Here is an 18472-nt window from a genome sequence, read left to right on the forward strand (position 1 = left end):
CAGGGATCTCAAGGAGACCAGAGGAATGACCATTCGGTCCCTGAACGCAGTGGTTCACAAATTGAAGAGGAAGCACGAGTTGAACCCATCAAGAAATCCCAGCACCGCTCTTCCTCAAGCCAACACCACAACCATCGCAGTGGTGGTAGAGGCCTTCACAGGCAAGAAACTTTTGACTCAGAAACACAAGACAGCAGAGATTCAGCTTATGTAGAGCCAAAGGAGGACTACTCACATGACCACGGTGACCACTATGATTCTCACAGGGATCATAATCACAGAGACGAGTCCCATGGGAGCAGTGATCACAGACACAGAGAATCAAGGCATCGCTCAAAGGAGAGGGACCGCGAGCAGGACCACAATGAATGCAACAAACAGCGTAGTCGTCATAAATCAAGGGACCAATATTGTGACAAGGATGGGGAAGTGATATCGAAAAAACGTAATGATGCGGGAGAATGGAACAGGGATGTTTACATCCGTCAGTAACTTTTGCCTCTGGCAGTCTTGTGTTTCTTTGAAGTCTTGTAACAATGGCCCTTGAAAATATCTTTGGGTTCTTCATTGCAGAACACATGGTATCCTTCTGTATGCTGATTTGTATTGCTGTTGCTTGCATAGCAATAGCATGAAATAGAATATTCATATACTTATTTTTTTGGTTAGTGCTATATGAATTAGTGTGGTACAACTGAAGAGTTCCTGATGTTGTACTATGACATTTTTCAAGCTGTTTTTGGTAGCTGCCACTTGAACAATATCTGTTGCCATCAAGGTGTTGTTAGTGTTTTTTAAAAAAAAGGTACATTTGATGTTTAATAACTTCCCGTGTATTCAGCAAGCCAAGATCAGCACATAAAAGAATCTAAAACTTTTTGTCTGCTCTGATTTTTAATTTGTATGCACTTGATTTGCATATTGATTTAAGCACCACTCTGTCGCTTGTACCTCTGGTGGTCTCCATATGAAGACAGAATTGTCTTGCCTTACACACAGGGGATCATGGAGTCAAAATCTATTTTCTATGTACTGGTACTGTGTACTGTATATACAGTTTATAAATGTTATTTCTGCAGACACCTTCTTACTATATAAGTTTGATCACACTGTTTTAGAGTCCTAATGCCAAGTCAACAGATTTGCTTTTGAATTACTGGCAACTGGAACTAGCCTCACTTAGGAAATCTGTAACAGTGTTCAATCTAAATACTACTTCTTCTGTAGCAGAAAGCTTATACTTACTGTAAATACGGATGAGTGCTTGAGATAAAGGGTGTAACTCTTTTACCTTATGCTGTCCTTGCAAACCCAATTTTGCATTTCAAGGTTATGGTAAAGATAATGACTTACCACTATAAATTATTCTTCTCTGTTCAGGTCACAAGATTGCAATGGGCACAGCTTAATTTTTGTTCTATTGTCAGTATACTAGAGCACACATGTTGGAGGTGTGTATGTGAGTGGTGGGTGGTGGATGGGCGTACGTGTGCACATTAGGCAGTGAAGTGTGAGAATCTACTGAAGAAAACAAAGGTTACTCAACAGCCCAAAAAGTCTGCTTCTTCATTCTGTCTGTTAGTTTAAAAATCCAAATTGCAGTCAGGGAATATGAGGGAGTTTACTGACCCAAGTAACTGGGAAAGTAGAAATCTGCTGGCTCTTTGTTGAGACTTCGGGAGAGCAAAAACAGGCAAATGTTACTGTGAGTTTCACTGGAAATGTAAAATCTTTGTTCTAGAGTATTTGTTTTAGCAAGAAAAGTTTACTCAGCTTGTGGAGAGATATTTTGTTGGAAAATAAATTTTTGTAGCTTCTCCACTTTTTCTACACTTGCCAATTCCTCTGCATTCCCACTCTGCAGCCAGCTCACTGCTTTTCCTTCACCTAAGATGTTGTGCTGCTGGTGAGAGTATAGAAAAATGACTGTGACAAAATGCTTTGTTAGGAGCTTTCTAAAGAAAATGCATTGAAATCAAAGGGAGTGAACAGTTTGTTTTGCATTGAACACCTGTTGCACTGGTAAGTGGGGGCAAATTCACTATTATTTTTGACTCCAGGTTCCATACCCTTGCCTAGTGTAAAAGCTGTTCTGCATCACATATAGTCTTTGTAGTACTTGTATGAATGAAATACTTTTTGTATTTCCCTGTAAATAGCACGTTATATAAAGACTGTAGTGCGATAATAATTAAATTAGCTGGAAGTTCTTTTTATTTATTATTTAAATTCTGGGAATATCAGCATTGCCTGATTTTGAATATCATTTTAGTGAAATGGATAATATATATGGCAGATGCATGTTTTCTCCAATCTCCTATCTCAGCATCCAAGTAATTCAGTTTAACTCCTTTAAACATACTCTGTCCTTCCTCTCCCTCTCCCACCCCTCTCCCTGATGCTTTATAAGCACTTTTTACAACAACCTGAGAGTAAGAAATTCTGCTGTCAGATATCTGGCCATTTCTCCCAGTGCTGCTGACTCTTGTGGTTATTCAGGGGTAGGTTTTGGCTCAAAGCATGAACTATAGGGAACACAAGAAAAAGGGTTATTTTTCTAGAAATAAAATTCTCATCATTTTTCTAAACATCACTATATGACTTTGTAGACAAAGGAAGAATAGGTAAGTAGATCTGTTGTATTAGTAAATGGATATATAAGAGTACATAAACAGTGGCTTTTGATACAAGAGAATTTTCAGGGTATCTGTGAAAAATAACATTGCAAGACTTTGTTGTTTGAATCATATCAGATCATGTGTAAGTGGGAAGAGAAGTTATATTGTCTTGCTCTATATTGCCTGGCTTTAGCTAATTTACCAGCTTCAGTAAATGCTGTTGCTCTCTGCAACTCATGATGGCTATGTTCTCTAAGAAGTGATTCCACTTCAATACCTTGAATATTTTGTTCTTTTTCTGTTGGGTTTTTGGTTTGGTTTTGGGGTTTTTTTGTGGGGTTTTTTTGTTTGTTTGTTTGTTTTTACTTTTGCTCCAGAGAGTATTTATTTTTCACCTTTCTTAAAGTATTTTTAAGGAATATTTGGCAGAATTTCAAAGCACTGAGTCGTATATGAAAATTATGGAGTAGGTAGCCATGTATAGACATAAGAAAATAAAGAGCATAGTCCAAACACTAGTATTTAAGTATGGCCTATAAATTGATTTATGGAGTATAAACATCTTATCACAAAAAAGGGCAAGTCCCAATCCAGCTAGTCATAGAAACATTTTTTGTATAGTGCTGCTGATTATGTACAGACAACGTACTAACAAAAATGCATATTTCTTAGACAGACTCACTGAATAGGTTTTTATTAGCCTTGCTAAGATACTTTCCTTCAGTTACTGTTTTAAGAGTGAGAAATCATTTGTAATGTGAGCTTGTACTACATATATTGCACAATACCACCTGCCTGCTGAGCACTACTTTGAAAAGCACTTTAACAGAGTTATGTCAATAAGAAGCTTTAAATATACTCCAGCTGGAGAACATATCAAAGGTTATTGTGATGAAATGTCTTTGCAAAGTTTTGCCAATAGAAAGTTTAATATTATTGTTTGCATTAGGATACTAATGAGTTTGTATTTCTATATCTGGTTTCAGGGTTTTGAATCTGAGAAATGGTAGAGGTCCCAGTGAGCTCCAGAGTCTTCTTATGTATGTGTGGTACGAAGCAACCTGTAAAATTTCTATTCAAATGAGCTAAAATACAATAAAATCAGTGGAACAAAAGGAAAGGGGAGGAAGATAAAATAGTTAAGTGATATGTAAGTCTTGGCAGCTCTAACTCTATATTTTTCTAAAGAATTTCAGTACATGGAAGGAATGCGATGCATTTCCAAATTTGCATGTATATATGTTAGACATGAATCTTATTTTGTGTGGTTTTTTTCAAATGAATATACATCAGTGCTGAGTAGCCCGAGTCTATTTTTACCAGTTGTTTAGTGTCACACAGACATCATGGAAGAAAGAATTCTTGAGGAGGGACTGGAAGGAGGTGACAGTAACAGTCTCCAGACCAGCTAAAGGACAGGACAGTGGGGAAGAATGAGAAAAGAGTTTTGTGCACAGAGGCAGCATCAGTAGGAGTTAAGAGCTGAAAGTAACTATTTTTATTAAATCAATCCATAAATTATTGCCTAGAATTTAAAGAATTCTTCTAGAATGCTCATGAATTCATATTCTGGGTCTGGCATCCGGAGTTCAGAATTTGAAGAGAGTTCTGTAACTTTTGCTTCTCAATGTATAAAATTAAGGCTTTGGACCTATTTAATGAAGATTAGTTTTAAAGCCACAGAGTTTCAGTGGAGCATTTCTCTTCACAGAAATCTGTAAACTCTTAACCTATAGCCCTTATTATAAATGGAGGATAAGGAAATAGAATTCCACTCACTAAACCCTGAATAAAAGTAAAGACCCATTCTTAATTCTCCCTGCATACCTGGTTACTCTTCCTATACATGCAGTTCCTGCCCAGGTCTAATACCCTGCCCCTTAATACTTCCTGTCATTTATGATTTTGTTAGTAAATATAATTTTTAAGCTCTGTTGTAAAGTCATGCTCATGTTCTGTGACACCTGCAAAGGTTTTAATGGGGTCCACTATTTGATTCCCTCAGCTGGAATGAAGGGAGTGGTCTGACTGCTTTTAATCAATGTCTGTTCAAAGTAAAAAAATTGGTGTAAACCACCTCCTGTGTTTGTTAGTTACTAAAGACTCTTCAAGATTTATTTTGGTTTGTGGTTATGTTTGACCTCTGACTGCTTTAACACATCAGGCTGAAAGCTATTTCCCAAATGTTTTTGACTTAAATTCTTCTCCATCCATGAAAATCAAGCACATTGCAAAAAACTTGATTACATAGTCTAAAGGAAAACAGAGAAATTACTTTTCAGAGTGTAATATAACATTTCTGGTGTACATTTACTTATATTTATTACTTTATTGCAGATCTTTCACCAAAATTTTAGTTCTTCTATCATCTGTAAAATACAGATGCCATTTTTACTGTGAATGTTTTTAATCAAATGTGATTCAATCAAATTTATTGCTTGGCAATTTGTCTGTAATTTATTTCCCCACTTTTATATAACAAACTGTTACATATGAGCTTACAGTAGTTTTATAGACAGTTTCTTTTTATAACTTACTGCCCTAGAAATGTGTTCCTACGCAAATTCAAAAAAGATTTATATCAGATATAATAGAGATTAAGCCCGTTCTTCTAACTCATCCATGTTCTCATTTCTTACTTTATTCTTGCCACTTTTATCTATCATGCTATCATGCAGTACAAGATTGGATTTGTTCATAAACTTTTTAGTCATGAACAATCAAACACAAAAAGAAGGTTCTTTATATTTTAAACTACCCACTCCAAAGTAATTTCTCGTTGATCACCATCACCAGCCTATTTTTTACTAAAATACTCCCCTTACCTTAAAAAACATATGAAATCCTGTGATCCAAAAAATGGTGCATTCCATAACACTGAAACAGGAAAAAGCTGTATAATAATTTCATAATATATGAGGCTGCCTATTTTAGTATCTTTATATTGACCAAGATGAATATTTAGATTTGGCACTATTACTAATCACTCTTTCTGCAGATAGAGAAAACTACTTTTCAGACTTTCTTACAGACAGGATCTGATTGCATGCCTAATCTATTTTGTAGGATTAATCTTTCATTACAATGACAAGAACAATAACTTTTTAAATTTATTATATAAATATCTCATATAGTATATATAAGCACATATATATATATATATATTCAGCTGTGCTTCAGCACCAATCACTGAAGTATAATTATTCAGTGTGTAAAGATTCTTATAGGAAACTAATCCTATTATGTATTTAAAACATATATACACTATACATCAGAAATGTGTCAATGAGAAAGCATTCCTACACTTCTAGTTAAAGTCACAGTAAGATTGGAAAAGGAGAAAAAAAAAAAAAGAAGGGCATCCATCGAACTTTAGTCATCTAAATTAGCCAAACCTGTAGCCAGAGAAAGGATGCTGGCTCCCTCAAGGTATGATTTGGAGCATCTCAACTGACTTTCTGTTCTGAACTGCATGACGAAGTCTCTCCCCAACTACAACAAGGAAAGCAGCCTCCTGGAAAGAGCTGAGGCTTATCCCTTTAATATGCTGAATGCTCTTTTAAGTCTAGCAGTTGACTTTTGCAGAAACTAACCTATTAGTTAAAGTTCATCGGTAATTTTTTTCAGCTGAAGTCTGGTCTGCAATTACACTGGAATCAAATAGAAGTTAGCTACTTTTTCTTCGCACTCCTCACCCCCAAGAAATTTCTCATATAAAATCAAGTGAGGTCACCTTCTTGAAAAGCCTGTTTATCATCCAAAACTAAAGAAATCTGGGAAAGTCTCAACAAATCTTCCACTAAAAATTCAGCAATCTTAATTCCTTCAAATTCTGCATTGCACAAATCCTGCTACTGAAACTGGAGGTAAAGTTCCTTACTTTATATAAATATACAAACTTCAGTATATAGTCTATGTGTGCTGATTAATGTTTACAAAATTTATATATTCTGCAAAAAAGAAAATGCTTTTTTACTAGCACTGGGTTAAAGATTTCAACACATACTAACAATTTGTTACCAGGTAATTATTTTAGCCATATTTAGACTAAAAAGACTGTAATTTATAGTACAAGCTTTCATGATTCTACATAGGATATCTCACCTACTACTGATGAAACAGAATTACTTTAAATCTTCTTTAGATATGTTGTGTTTAATGGCAAGGAGTGACCAACAAAAGCAGAGTAGTACACAAGAATTTCATCCTCCTATCCTTCTAGGATAGGACTTACAGAGGATGTACTAGTCAGCCTTGGCAGAACAGGAGACATTTGTTTTTTATTTTAGAAGAGTAGAAAACATATGGTACCAAAAAATTTATAGAAAATATAAGTAAACAACCAGACTACTGAGAAACAAATCTATAGATTGTTTTGATTGCAAGCAAATACAAATGCACTTCTGACAGTGGAAAGACAAATGATAAAAGAACTATCACTCTTTTTAATCCAACAAATAGTTATGTGTGAAAAGACAGACATTTTTCAGATAATGTTTTTTAAAACTGGAAATTGATGAGAGAGAGGAAAGAAACAAACACACAGATGTCAGTTTACGTTTTTGAATTGTACTAACCTTTCCTTCTAATTTTAGTGCTATTGTCAGTTCCAGCAGAGAATCCTGAGAAAAAGGATTGAAAGGAGAATCCTGTTCAAACTGGAACTGGAGCAGAATTTTCAAATACAGCTAACATCTTTAAGAAATTTAGGTTATTAAATCTTTGAGCAATGTATTAAGGCAGTTCTCATTAGCGTGCTTCTCCATTTTCAATTTTCACATGATTTTAGCTGGTGATGCTTTCTAATCAATAAAGAGTTAATCTTAGTTCTTTGAAAGGTGATTTGCAACATTTCAGATGGTATTATGCATTGTTTTCTGTCTTTTAATATATTAATCACAACTGTAGCCCCTTCTGTTGCAAATGTTTGATTTTAAAATTGTCACTTGTCAGCCAGTCCAGTAGCCTATTTCAGAACCAATACAGTTTATGCATGGGAAGTTTGATGTTGAAACAATATTTATTTACATTCCCAGAGTGAGATGGTTTAATATATTCATGCTGCTATAAAAGACATGCTACAAAGCCTAATCGTATTTTGTGTATATACTATGTGTACAGAGAATCTTGCTTGTATTAAAATAAAAGAGAAATGAGGTTCTAAGTATCAATTTATAAAACAGTTCTTTGTAACATGTTACAGTGTTTTGTGAAGCACTATTTAATGAAACATTAACTATCAGTAAACCTCCATAGAAACTTCCTTTTCAAAAATTCATTAGAATAGCTCCCATTTATTTTATTTATGTTTTCATTTCATAAAGTAGTTTACATCCCCTTCCTATGCTTGCTGCACCAGATAAGCAACACCAGTATGAGTGAACACACTTGTCATTCAGGCACTGACCTGCTGTAAATACAAAAGCAAAGGAAGACTTAAAAATGATACTACCCTTCCCCCAACCATGACTTTCTTGCTGCAACCTGTGGCTCTTTCCCATCAGAACAGCTGGCAGATTTTACTGCTGCCATAGCAACCCTGCCGTCAGTCCGTTGGCTTGGTAACATTGCAGCAGGAGGAAACGCACTTCACATCTGAACTGTTCTTAGACTCACTGAGGTATTTTTTCAGGTTGCATTCCCAGATCCTTATTTACTCTTCGATTTAATAAATTTTGCAATGAAAAATCCTATACAGTCCTTATTTGCCAATGAGATCAGGTCATCTTCTCTGGAATCTTGCAAAGAATTAATATCCATTCCTTGCAATGTCACAGCAGCTGGATCAAACCTCTGCAGCAGCTTCAACTGATCAAGTGTCAGTCCAGCTCCCTTCATGCCTTCTCCTCCAATGTGAGGTTCCTGTTCAAGTAACAAAGAAAAGCAAATTATTGCATCTGTAAAATTCTTAAAGGCCTTATATGTATTCTGCTGAGTATATGCAGAATACTTAACTGGTAATGTGGAAAAGCTAGGTTTGTATCATTTACACCAGGTGGGATTCAGAAGTAATGTGGCCTTTTCTTGCCTTCATCTGGCCAATATTTACAAACATATATACAAGGTTCAGAGTACTTTGAGGAGGTGGTGGTGCCCCTCACCCACTTCAACCCGTTGCTTAGAGCACTTGTTGATGATGAGTACACAGGTCTAAATTAATTACTCAAAGGACTGAAACATCACAAGAGAGCTGTTATCACCACACAGCTGGTCCAAAGGTTTTAGGTTGCCACTTTTAAATGATGCAGCACTTCTGTGTACTGACTAATAGCTGTGTACTGACTAATAGCTATTAGTTAAGTCAAAAATAGTCATTCCTTAGCCCATTACTAATATACTCAGTAACAGTAGTAGAAATACCTGGATTTTTCACATTGAAAACTTGCACTGCAGAGACTGAAAGCCCCAGTCCAGAATACTTTATTGCCTGAGGAAGCATCATTCTGGCAAATGATGCAGCAGAAAAATCTGAACTTCAGATTTTTTATATGTCATGTAATAAGACTAATAGATAAATGGGACCACTGTTACATGGGTATGTCTATGAGGCAGAGAAAAAAAGAAAGCAACGCTTAGGTATCTGAATTCAGGAGATGACATTTGGCATCAAAATCCTGGAGAGGAGAAGGGCTTAAAATCACAGCCCTTTTCTCAGTGTTTCTTGTGAGTAGCCTTGACTGTTTTTTATTTAATACACACCTGGAAGAAATCTAATTCTTAGCTGGATTTGCTTTCAATGCATTCATTAAGGAATAGAAAAAATGTACAAAAGCTGGCACTGCAATATCAAAAGTAGATCTCCTTTGTCAATCTAGTCTAATGTAGTCTATAATGCAGCCTGCAGCAGAGCATTTTGTCAGTCATCATACTTTGCAAACACATGATCTCACCCAGTCAGCACATGATGTGAGTTAGCTGCTTAACAACATATTGTGTGCAGTAAAGCTGGACAGCCAAGAGGTTGCAGCCTGATTCTTCTCTTCCTTCCCCTCAATAGGATTTCAGTGTTTTCCAGGTAAAAGACAAAAAGAGGTGTCTATTGCAAATTGAGAGAAAAATAACATACAAAGGGAGACAAGGGTAGCAACTTGAAGTAATGCAGTAGAAGGATGGAAAGGTAGAAGTCTATGAAAAACAGTACTGCACAGGTTCAAGCAACTTGCTCAAAGAAAGACCAGTGTTTTCGTATACCTCTTAATTTTTCCTTCCAGTTAAGTTACTGCATTTAAACTGATCTACAGTATCTCCTGTGTAACACCTAAGAGGAAGTAAGTCTGCACAAAGGATCAGCTGCGACGTGGTAACTTCCACCTATGAGAACGAAACCTATGGCTCCATCTCCTGTTCTTTCCTTACTCATCTTACCCAACATGATTCCAGGATCTATTGCCAAACTGAGAAATGGGGAAACAGTGGACTGGGTATAAAAGGAGGTGTCCAATAAGTGACTAAAGAACATAGGAAATAAATACATAAAGGAACATGAGGTAAGTAGACCTTAGACTCCAGGTTCCTGTTCATTGGAAAACATCACCTTACTTTACACTACTGGAGAACTGGTTATAAGGTACTAGAAACTATCTATGGGTAAACAATTCAGTGTCATTTAATTTAAAATATACTATTCACAAAAAATTTATTCTTATGGCGTTTGTGTGTGAAGAACAGTGCTTTATTTAAGACTGATATTACAGGTGAGAGAAAGTCTATTAAACCAGAATTAATCTTGCATTTGAGTTAATAGGGCTTGTGTTTCACTTTGTAATTCTGTCAGGGAGAATTTTTTTATATTGTTAGGTAAAATGTATAATCTTAGTTGAAATGGCTGGAACTGAAAAATTCCTAGTAAATGGATGGGGAGAAAGCAGACAGAAGAACAGAACAAACAAATCCTTGAAGAAGAGCTTCAATTCTGTTAAATCTTTACCAGTCTTCAGATAATTTCTTATTGTATACCTCTTGTATATATTTTGTTAATTTCAGTTAAAAGGTTCATCTAAACTTCTTAAGATAGGTACAAGTCATCACAGAATGTATAAGTAAGCTAAACAGGGATTGGAGGTAGATTTTTCCTTAAAGCCATGACGATAAACAACTACCCCACCCAGCTCATCACATCATCAGAGGAAGAGGGATGCATACAGTGGGAGGGACAGACTCCCTCAAAGTACTAATAAAGGTAACAGATATTTTTTAACTGTACAGAGTATGTGGTATAGATAAAAAATTCTAGCCCAAAATAAATTTGTTCCCTCATTCCTTTAAATAAAGCAAAAATAGCAGCCATACATATAAAATCCTCCTTCCTCAAAACACAAGTTTATTTTCACTTATGTCCCATCTTTTATGTATGTCGTCACGACTTCAGTGGCATTAATAAAATAATTTTCACCTTTCCTATCAATGTGCAAAAGAAGAGAATAAAATATATGCATTAAAGAACAATTGCAAGACAATCTGTCTGAACTATCTTTTGTCCCTGTTGTGTTTTAAAAGACTGTTGCACAAATCAAAATAACCACAATACACAGTGGGAAACTACTTAATGATCCCTAAATGAAGCTCAATTAAGCACAAAATTAGATTTTAAAAAAGCTGAAATCCTCACGTTATTTTTATCCACAGCAGTTAAAATTGTCCAAAGTGAAAAAGAGATTTATTGATGGTAAATATAGGGTGTAACTTTACAGTTCCAAAACAAGCTCATTAGATTGCGTGAAGTACCCTAAAAATACTATTACCTGTGGATGAAGCTGGAGGCATGGAAATCTTTTCAGGGCCCAAGCAACTTGCTCTTCATTTTCAGAAAGTGTAATCGTACATGTACTGTATACTAAAACACCTCCTGGCTTCAGCAACTTCACTGCCTGCAAGGAGAATAATCAATAGTACAGCTTAAAAACTTTCATATTAAGCAACATTAAGCAAGAATCCGTTAAGCTATAATATTAAAACTTAGCACTTAATTAAACTCAAATCTCTCTAAGAGAGGCATTAGGATACTAATTCTTCTCAGGGAATACAGTAAAGGATCCCACGGATTAGAAAGGTTCTTCTTTCTAAACAGGCATTATAGCTCATGCAGTTTATTAATGCCATTGAGATGATTCACCTTGTAAGAGTTGTTATTTATACAGCTCTGCATATCCCAGACAGATTAGTAGGTCTGTTTTCACCACCTGCTGTCAACCATAGATACACAATACTTTTATCAGTTATATTAGATGTCAACTGTTTCCACATATTTGGCATGGAAGCTATATCTATGCTGCTTTTCAAGCTGTCGTTCACTTTGAATATGTGTCATAGAATCACAGAATCATAGAAGGGTTGGAAGGGACCTCCAAGATCATCAAGTCCAACCCTTGATCCACTACCACCATGATTACTAGACCATGGCACTAAGTGCCACATCCAGTCTCATCTTAAAAACTGCCAGGGACGGAGAATCCACCACTTCCCTGGGCAGCCCATTCCAATGCCTGATTACCCTCTCTGTAAAAGAATTTCTTCCTAATATCTAACCTAAACCTCCCCTGGCTTAAGACCATGACCTCTTGTCATACTGATAGCTGTCTGGGAAAAGAGACCAACCCCCACCTGGCTACAACCTCCTTTCAGGGAGTTGTAGAGATTGATGAGGTTTCCCCTGAGCCTCCTCTTCTCCAGGCTGAACAACTCCAGCTCCCTCAGCCTCTCCTCATAGGACTGAGTACATAGACTTCACCAGCCTCCTTGCTCTTCTCTGGACCTGCTCCAGCACCTCAATATCCTTCCTGAACTGAGGGGCCCAGAACTGGACACAGTACTCCAGGTGTGGCCTCACCAGTGCTGAGTACAAGGGAAGAATCACTTCCCTGGACCTGTTGGCCACACTGTTCCTGATCCAGGCCAGGATGCCGTTGGCCTTCTTGGCCACCTGGGCACACTGCTGGCTCATGTTCAGCTTCCTGTCAATCCAAACTCTCAGGTCCCTTTCTGCCTGGCTGCTCTCCAGTCACTCTGTGCCCAGCCTGTAGTGCTGCAGGGGGTTGTTGTGGCCAAAGTGCAGGACCCGGCACTTGGCCTTGTTGAACCTCATCCTGTTGGAATCAGCCCAACTCTCCAGTCTGTCCAGGTCCCTCTGCAGAGCCCTCCTGCCTTCCAGCTGATTGACACTCCCCTCCAGCTTAGTGTCATCTGCAAATTTGCTGATGGTGGACTCAATCCTCTCATCTAAATCATCAATAAAGATATTAAACAGAACTGGGCCCAACACTGATCCCTGGGGGACACCACTAGTGACCAGCCACCAACTGGATGCAGCACCATTCACCACCACGCTCTGGGCCCGGCCCTTCAGTCAGTTCCTAACCCATCAGAGAGTGTCCCTGTCCAAGATGGGCTGCCAGCTTTTTCAGGAGAATGCTGTAGGAGACAAGTGTCAAAGGCTTTGCTGAAGTCCAGATAGACCACATCCACAGCCTTCCCCTCATCCACCAGGCAGGTCACCTGATCATAAAAGGAGATCACATGGGTCAGACAGGACCTGCCCTTCCTAAATCCATGCTGGCTGGGTCTGATCCAATGTCCATCCTGTAGGTGCTGTGTGATTGAACTTAGGATGATCTGCTCCATAACCTTGCCAGGCACTGAGATCAGGCTGATGGGCCTGTAGTTTCCTGGGTCTTCCTTCTGGCCCTTTCTGTGGATGGGCGTGACATTCTCCAACTTCCAATCATCTGGGACCTCCCCAGTGAGCCAGGACTGCTGGTAAATGACGGAGAGTGGCTTGGTGAGCTCTTCTGCCAGCTCCCTCATCACCCTTGGGTGGATCCCATCTGGTCCCATAGACTTGTGGGGATCCAAGTGGCCCAGCAGGTCACTAACTGTTTCCTTCTGGATTACAGGGGAGCTGTATTCAGCTTCTTAGCTCTGTCTACATTCCAGAAGCCAGCTGTCCTCAGGACAACCCTTACTGTTGAAAATTGAGGTAAAGAAGGTGTTAAATACCTCAGCCTTTTCCTCATCTTTGATAACCATATTCCTGCCTATGTCCAATAAAGAATAATGGAGGTTTTATAAAAAAAGGAGGTGTCATTCAGATTTAGACAAGTTGCATTAAATTTTATCTTTCAGCATCAGCCCAAGCACACTCCTCAGCAGGCTCCTAAGAAACTTTCTCTGTGACTTAGACCCTTGCAATTATTATAAACTAAAAGTGATGAAACTGAGGGATTTAAAAAAACACAAAGGTTTTTATTTACTATGTATTACATATACCTTTCCCATGCTCCAATGAATTGACTTCACCTAAGCAATAGATATGGTGAAGCTGAGAGGTTAACTGGACCCTTACACTTCTTAGCTGCTGAAAAAGTAGGGAAAATAAGGCACCATTTTTTCAGTATGAAGTTTTATGCTGCAGAAGCATTTACGTTCAATTTAGCTTATCTACTCAGTGTTTAATACATACCACAGTGAAAAGCTTGCGCTGTAGTGGCTGGTAAGAGGTCACTTCCTTTAAAGTTGAAGAATAAGCCATGTTTGGTCTCTGTCCCATCCCACTACATGGAGCATCAAGAAGTATTCGATCAAATGATTCTGGTGAGAATGGAGGTCCTTCTGTAAAAAGCACATAGTAATGTAAAATTTGTGTTTCTTTCCTTGAGACTTCGCTGCAGAAAAGGACAAGCTGTTACTGCTTCCTTGATGTAAAACATTAATGTAGTATAGACAGTGTCTGCAAAAGCAGTCTCAGCTAGAGACAAGTCTCAGCACTGCTGGTGGTAGTTTTCATCTCCCAGAAAACTAAACAGTTTAAGTTTTGTGAGCTCAGAAATTATCCCTTTAGGCAATAATAATTTTTAAAATTAATTTAGTAATTTGAAAGCAATATGTAAAAGTAATCAAACAAGTAAGTAGAAATATGATTGGTCAGAGATGTTGAGTACAGAGTTGTACATATAGGCTGTGATGAATCACAGTTAGCTCATAACTGAAACAAACCTTTACTGAGAGAAACCTGTAGTTAATTGTTACGACTGCCTTAAATAATAATAATTGGAATGTCAATATGATAACTATTTCTTGTGATGCATGCATATCCATAGAAAATAAAGCACTTCAGAATAACATGAACCATTACAAGTTCTAATGTGTGACATGATGTCTCCATGGCAGGACAATTCAATAAACAAGGATTGAGAAGACAAGAACAATTTCTAACTACTACTTGGATGATATGGGAATATGTATCTTCTACACGCAGAGCCTGCTTTAATCTGAACCCCACTGGCTCAACAGCCCAAAAGTTTCTACCTCCTCAGTTCTAGAGAGGCTGTCCAGCTCAGTATCTCCAGGTACTACTGCTCCCATACTTCTACTGTCATACTACTGCTAACTAGCTTGTTCCTGCACTACAAAATGAGTCTATCTGATTTATCTACCTCTGATCCATTACTAAAATGTTCAAAATATGTCATGTCTTGCTTGCAGGGATGTACAAAAAAGCCTTCAGGATCTCTGGGTGGTACATCTTGCTCTTGTTCATCAGTGTAATTGCTACACACCACCTACAATATTTAATGTTCGTAAAGAGACTATTAAGAAAGTATCTTTGTTCCTCCAAAGCAGGAATAACTGCAAAGCATAGGGACAAAGAAGGTGAATTATGCAATCTGATTCCTACTTAGGCTAACCACTGACTGAGATAAAATAGAGTGAGAAAGAACAGCATACTTTGCACAACAAACTAAAAATAATCAAGACAGCAGATACCGTTTAAATCATTCTGTCATGGGAACAGAACCAGTATCATAACTGCAGCACTTCAGAAAAGCAAATGAAATGAACTTAAAATAATACACCATGCTTCTGTATAACTTTCCGCTGAACAGCTGAATAAACATCCATGAACTAAACCTTGCAGCACTCCTGGGAGTTAGGTATTAATAACCCAATTTTACTGATGAGGATTATGAGGCAGGAAAGTCAAGCAAGTCTGCACAAATAGCTTTTTTCTCAGACTAGGTCAGACAATTGAGAGTATGGGGTTAAATAGGATCATGAAAGAAGCTTTAAGGCTTCTTCTTTCTTTGATATTATCTGGGAAAGGAATGCATTTCCTTTGAGCATATTAGGTTGTGATAAGGACAGATCATTTGACTTTTGTATTTGCTTCATAGAGAAGCTGATAATCACAAAAGAGTAGAAAATAAAAGCACATTCACAGTGCTGAAGCAACTTAAGAATCTGCCAAAATTTCAAGGACTTGTAGACCTGTGGCAGGTTTAATACTGTTAGTGCAAAACATTCCTATTTTCTTCTAAAAGCCAAATTATTTATTTTACCTTGTTCATCCGCTCGTTTCTCAACTGAAAGAGCCTTTGTTCCATCATAGCAAAAGGCCTTAATGCAATTCAGTTGTAGCAATTCAGCATTCAGCTTGATTTTTTTGACCTTGTTAGCTATTTTGTCCATGGCTATTACTTCACCCTGAAAAAAAAAAACCCAAAGTTTTCATCAAAAGCATAGGGATTAAATGGATGTGCATTTTTTGATTTCCTTTCTCCCCCCAGCCATGAGCAGTGAAATGAATAAAGCTTAGTTTTCCCTACAGAATCATTTTATTCTTAAATCCACACTCCTACAGTCCTTGTTTGCCCATAGTCTCAATGATACCCACATTAGTCCAGATACTAGTCTGAAGCTGTGTGCCTTCTGACTGGCACTGACTGCTTGGTACTGTCAGTCTAAGGGACCCTATAATGTCTGACTTTGGCAAGTGGGTTTTTTGTTTATTTTCTTTTTTGTTTGTTTTGAACTGTTTTACTGGGCACTAAAGTAAAAATGTAATCATTTGAAAAGGGTAAAAACCTCAAATACACGGTAAAATAGGTCAACAGGTTTAAATTTGCATGGAGATGGTAACAAACATGACAACATACAAGTCAGTCCTGAGGAAATGAGGCCCACAGCCCTGCCTCTGACTTGCTCAGACTCATAACATACTGTTATACTTGCAGTAGTTGCCACTCAATTTATTTTGGGAAATAGTGTAAATACTAGAATAAATTTAGAGGTGGGGGGAGGGAAATCAAAATGTTTCTTTCCCTCTCCCAAGATAAATTAAAACAGACACAAACCACTAACTGCTACATCAAACCTGTAAACAGAAAGAAAAGCAAACAGCAGCATCAGTAAAATCCAGAACCATAATACTATTAATAATACTAGACCAGTTATGGTGATCAATATGGCCAAGGCTGAGATGTTGTTTCAGGGAGTCCTTGTATCTTTTCTTCGGGGCTCCTCTCATGCGGCAGCCAGTGGCAACTCTGATGTGTAGCAAAATATACTGGTAAGCAGAATATTGTTTGCTGTTGTAAATTATCTGTGCATTCTGACAGCTAAGTGAAGGGAGCTGTACAAATGAACAATGGTCAGACTTCTTCTTTAGACGGAAAATTTCCAATGACTTCCCTTACCTGGTCATGCATTAATGTTGCAAGATGGGTTGCTTTTCCTCCAGGCGCAGCACACATATCCAAAATTTTCTCTCCTGGTTGAGGGTTTAAAATGTGGCTCACAACCACAGAAGGTAAATTCTATCATAAAAACAAATACAGGAAAATTCAAACCTTATACCCTGCATCAATTCCTTTACTAAGGAACGACAAACTCATTGAATAAAATAATTCATTCAGCAGTGAAGATACCTGATATTGCTCTCAGTTATTTAACAAAAAATTAACTATTTGCATAATATAAAAAGGACAATATAGGTCAGAAGTCTCCAGTGGCTAGTTTTTTATTTAAAGCTATATGTGAGTGTCTATGACTGAAGTTTAAGAATTCATGACTACAGTGCTAAAAGTCAAAATAAAATAAGCTGATACTGTCTCAGACACAGAGCAGCTCTCTCTATTACAAATATATGAACCTGTTTGTTGGAACATTTAGTATATTAATATACTGATGCAGTACACTGAAGAAGAGTAAGATCAACAGGCAGAAGTTTAAACTTGCTGATCTAAAGTACCAAGAAGCTGAACTGCACTATTAATCGTATAAACAGAATAGGTGCTCCAAAGAGAAATAACATGCATTAATTGTGTGCAGTATTGCATCTTAGACAATATGGAAATATTCTCTTCTTAGTTCAACACAAAGGTATAAAAACCTTTTAAAGTTGTCTTTAGCACTTAAATAACAGCTTAAAGCCAACGTAATATTTGGAGATTTTCCTGACAGTCTGCAGAATTATGTACTCTGAAAGAGGCGGATTCCAAAAACTAATACGAACTAAAGTTCATAGGCAGATTCCAAAAACTAATAGCTCTATGCAGAGTATCTGTGCAAAAAGAATTTCTACATTTTTAAATATCTCTTAAGTCACTTTGAAGTCCCTTATCATATCTCAGACACAGTATGATTAAACCACCTACATATAGATACTGACTTCATTCCAAATGCTTTGTTTTCCTTAAATCCAAAGACTGAATTAGATGCTAAAATACACAACAAATATATAATTAGTGTGTGCTAAGACAATATTCATTATTCTGTAAATAGTACAGACTTTTATTTTTGTACAAACATACCTGTAAAAACAAATAACTAGGGAGCACATTGTCAAATGAAGGACTAAGGTAGACTGGCTCTATCATTCTTACGCCCAGACCCCTGAAAAACATGAAAAAAAATTTCAACTACTCAGTTTTATAAATTTTAACAGTATTCAATTAAAATTGCTATGCTTACAAATAGCAGCTTGAAACAACAATGTTACAAAAATGAAAGAATTTATAAATGACATAAAAATACTTTCATACTTCTGTAATCTGATATTCTTAAAAATGACATCATTGAGT

The 18472-nt window shown here is 37.1% G+C and overlaps 2 protein-coding genes across 20 annotated transcripts in view; one reads left to right on the plus strand and one right to left on the minus strand.

Moving 5' to 3' along the window:
- The window catches only part of CACNB2 (calcium voltage-gated channel auxiliary subunit beta 2), a 254156-nt gene extending 246371 nt beyond the window's left edge, over nt 1-7785 (plus strand). For 7 of the 14 annotated variants that reach the window (XM_064634719.1, XM_064634701.1, XM_064634765.1 and 4 more), the window contains one exon: nt 1-7785. In XM_064634719.1, coding sequence (XP_064490789.1) covers nt 1-492 — 492 coding nt within the window. In that variant the 3' untranslated portion in view covers nt 493-7785. The other 7 variants (XM_064634710.1, XM_064634726.1, XM_064634775.1 and 4 more) reach the window with 2 other exon arrangements.
- Nucleotides 2904-18472, minus strand: part of NSUN6 (NOP2/Sun RNA methyltransferase 6) — a 25753-nt gene continuing 10184 nt past the window's right edge. For 4 of the 6 annotated variants that reach the window (XM_064634852.1, XM_064634861.1, XM_064634835.1 and 1 more), the window contains exons 7-12: nt 18203-18284; nt 17087-17206; nt 15950-16094; nt 14074-14222; nt 11360-11485; nt 7620-8480 (exon numbers count right to left, since the gene is read on the minus strand). In XM_064634852.1, coding sequence (XP_064490922.1) covers nt 8268-8480; nt 11360-11485; nt 14074-14222; nt 15950-16094; nt 17087-17206; nt 18203-18284 — 835 coding nt within the window. In that variant the 3' untranslated portion in view covers nt 7620-8267. The other 2 variants (XM_064634876.1, XM_064634866.1) reach the window with 2 other exon arrangements.

This window comes from Pseudopipra pipra, chromosome 1 (genome assembly GCF_036250125.1).
Source record: "Pseudopipra pipra isolate bDixPip1 chromosome 1, bDixPip1.hap1, whole genome shotgun sequence".
NCBI lineage: Eukaryota > Metazoa > Chordata > Aves > Passeriformes > Pipridae > Pseudopipra > Pseudopipra pipra.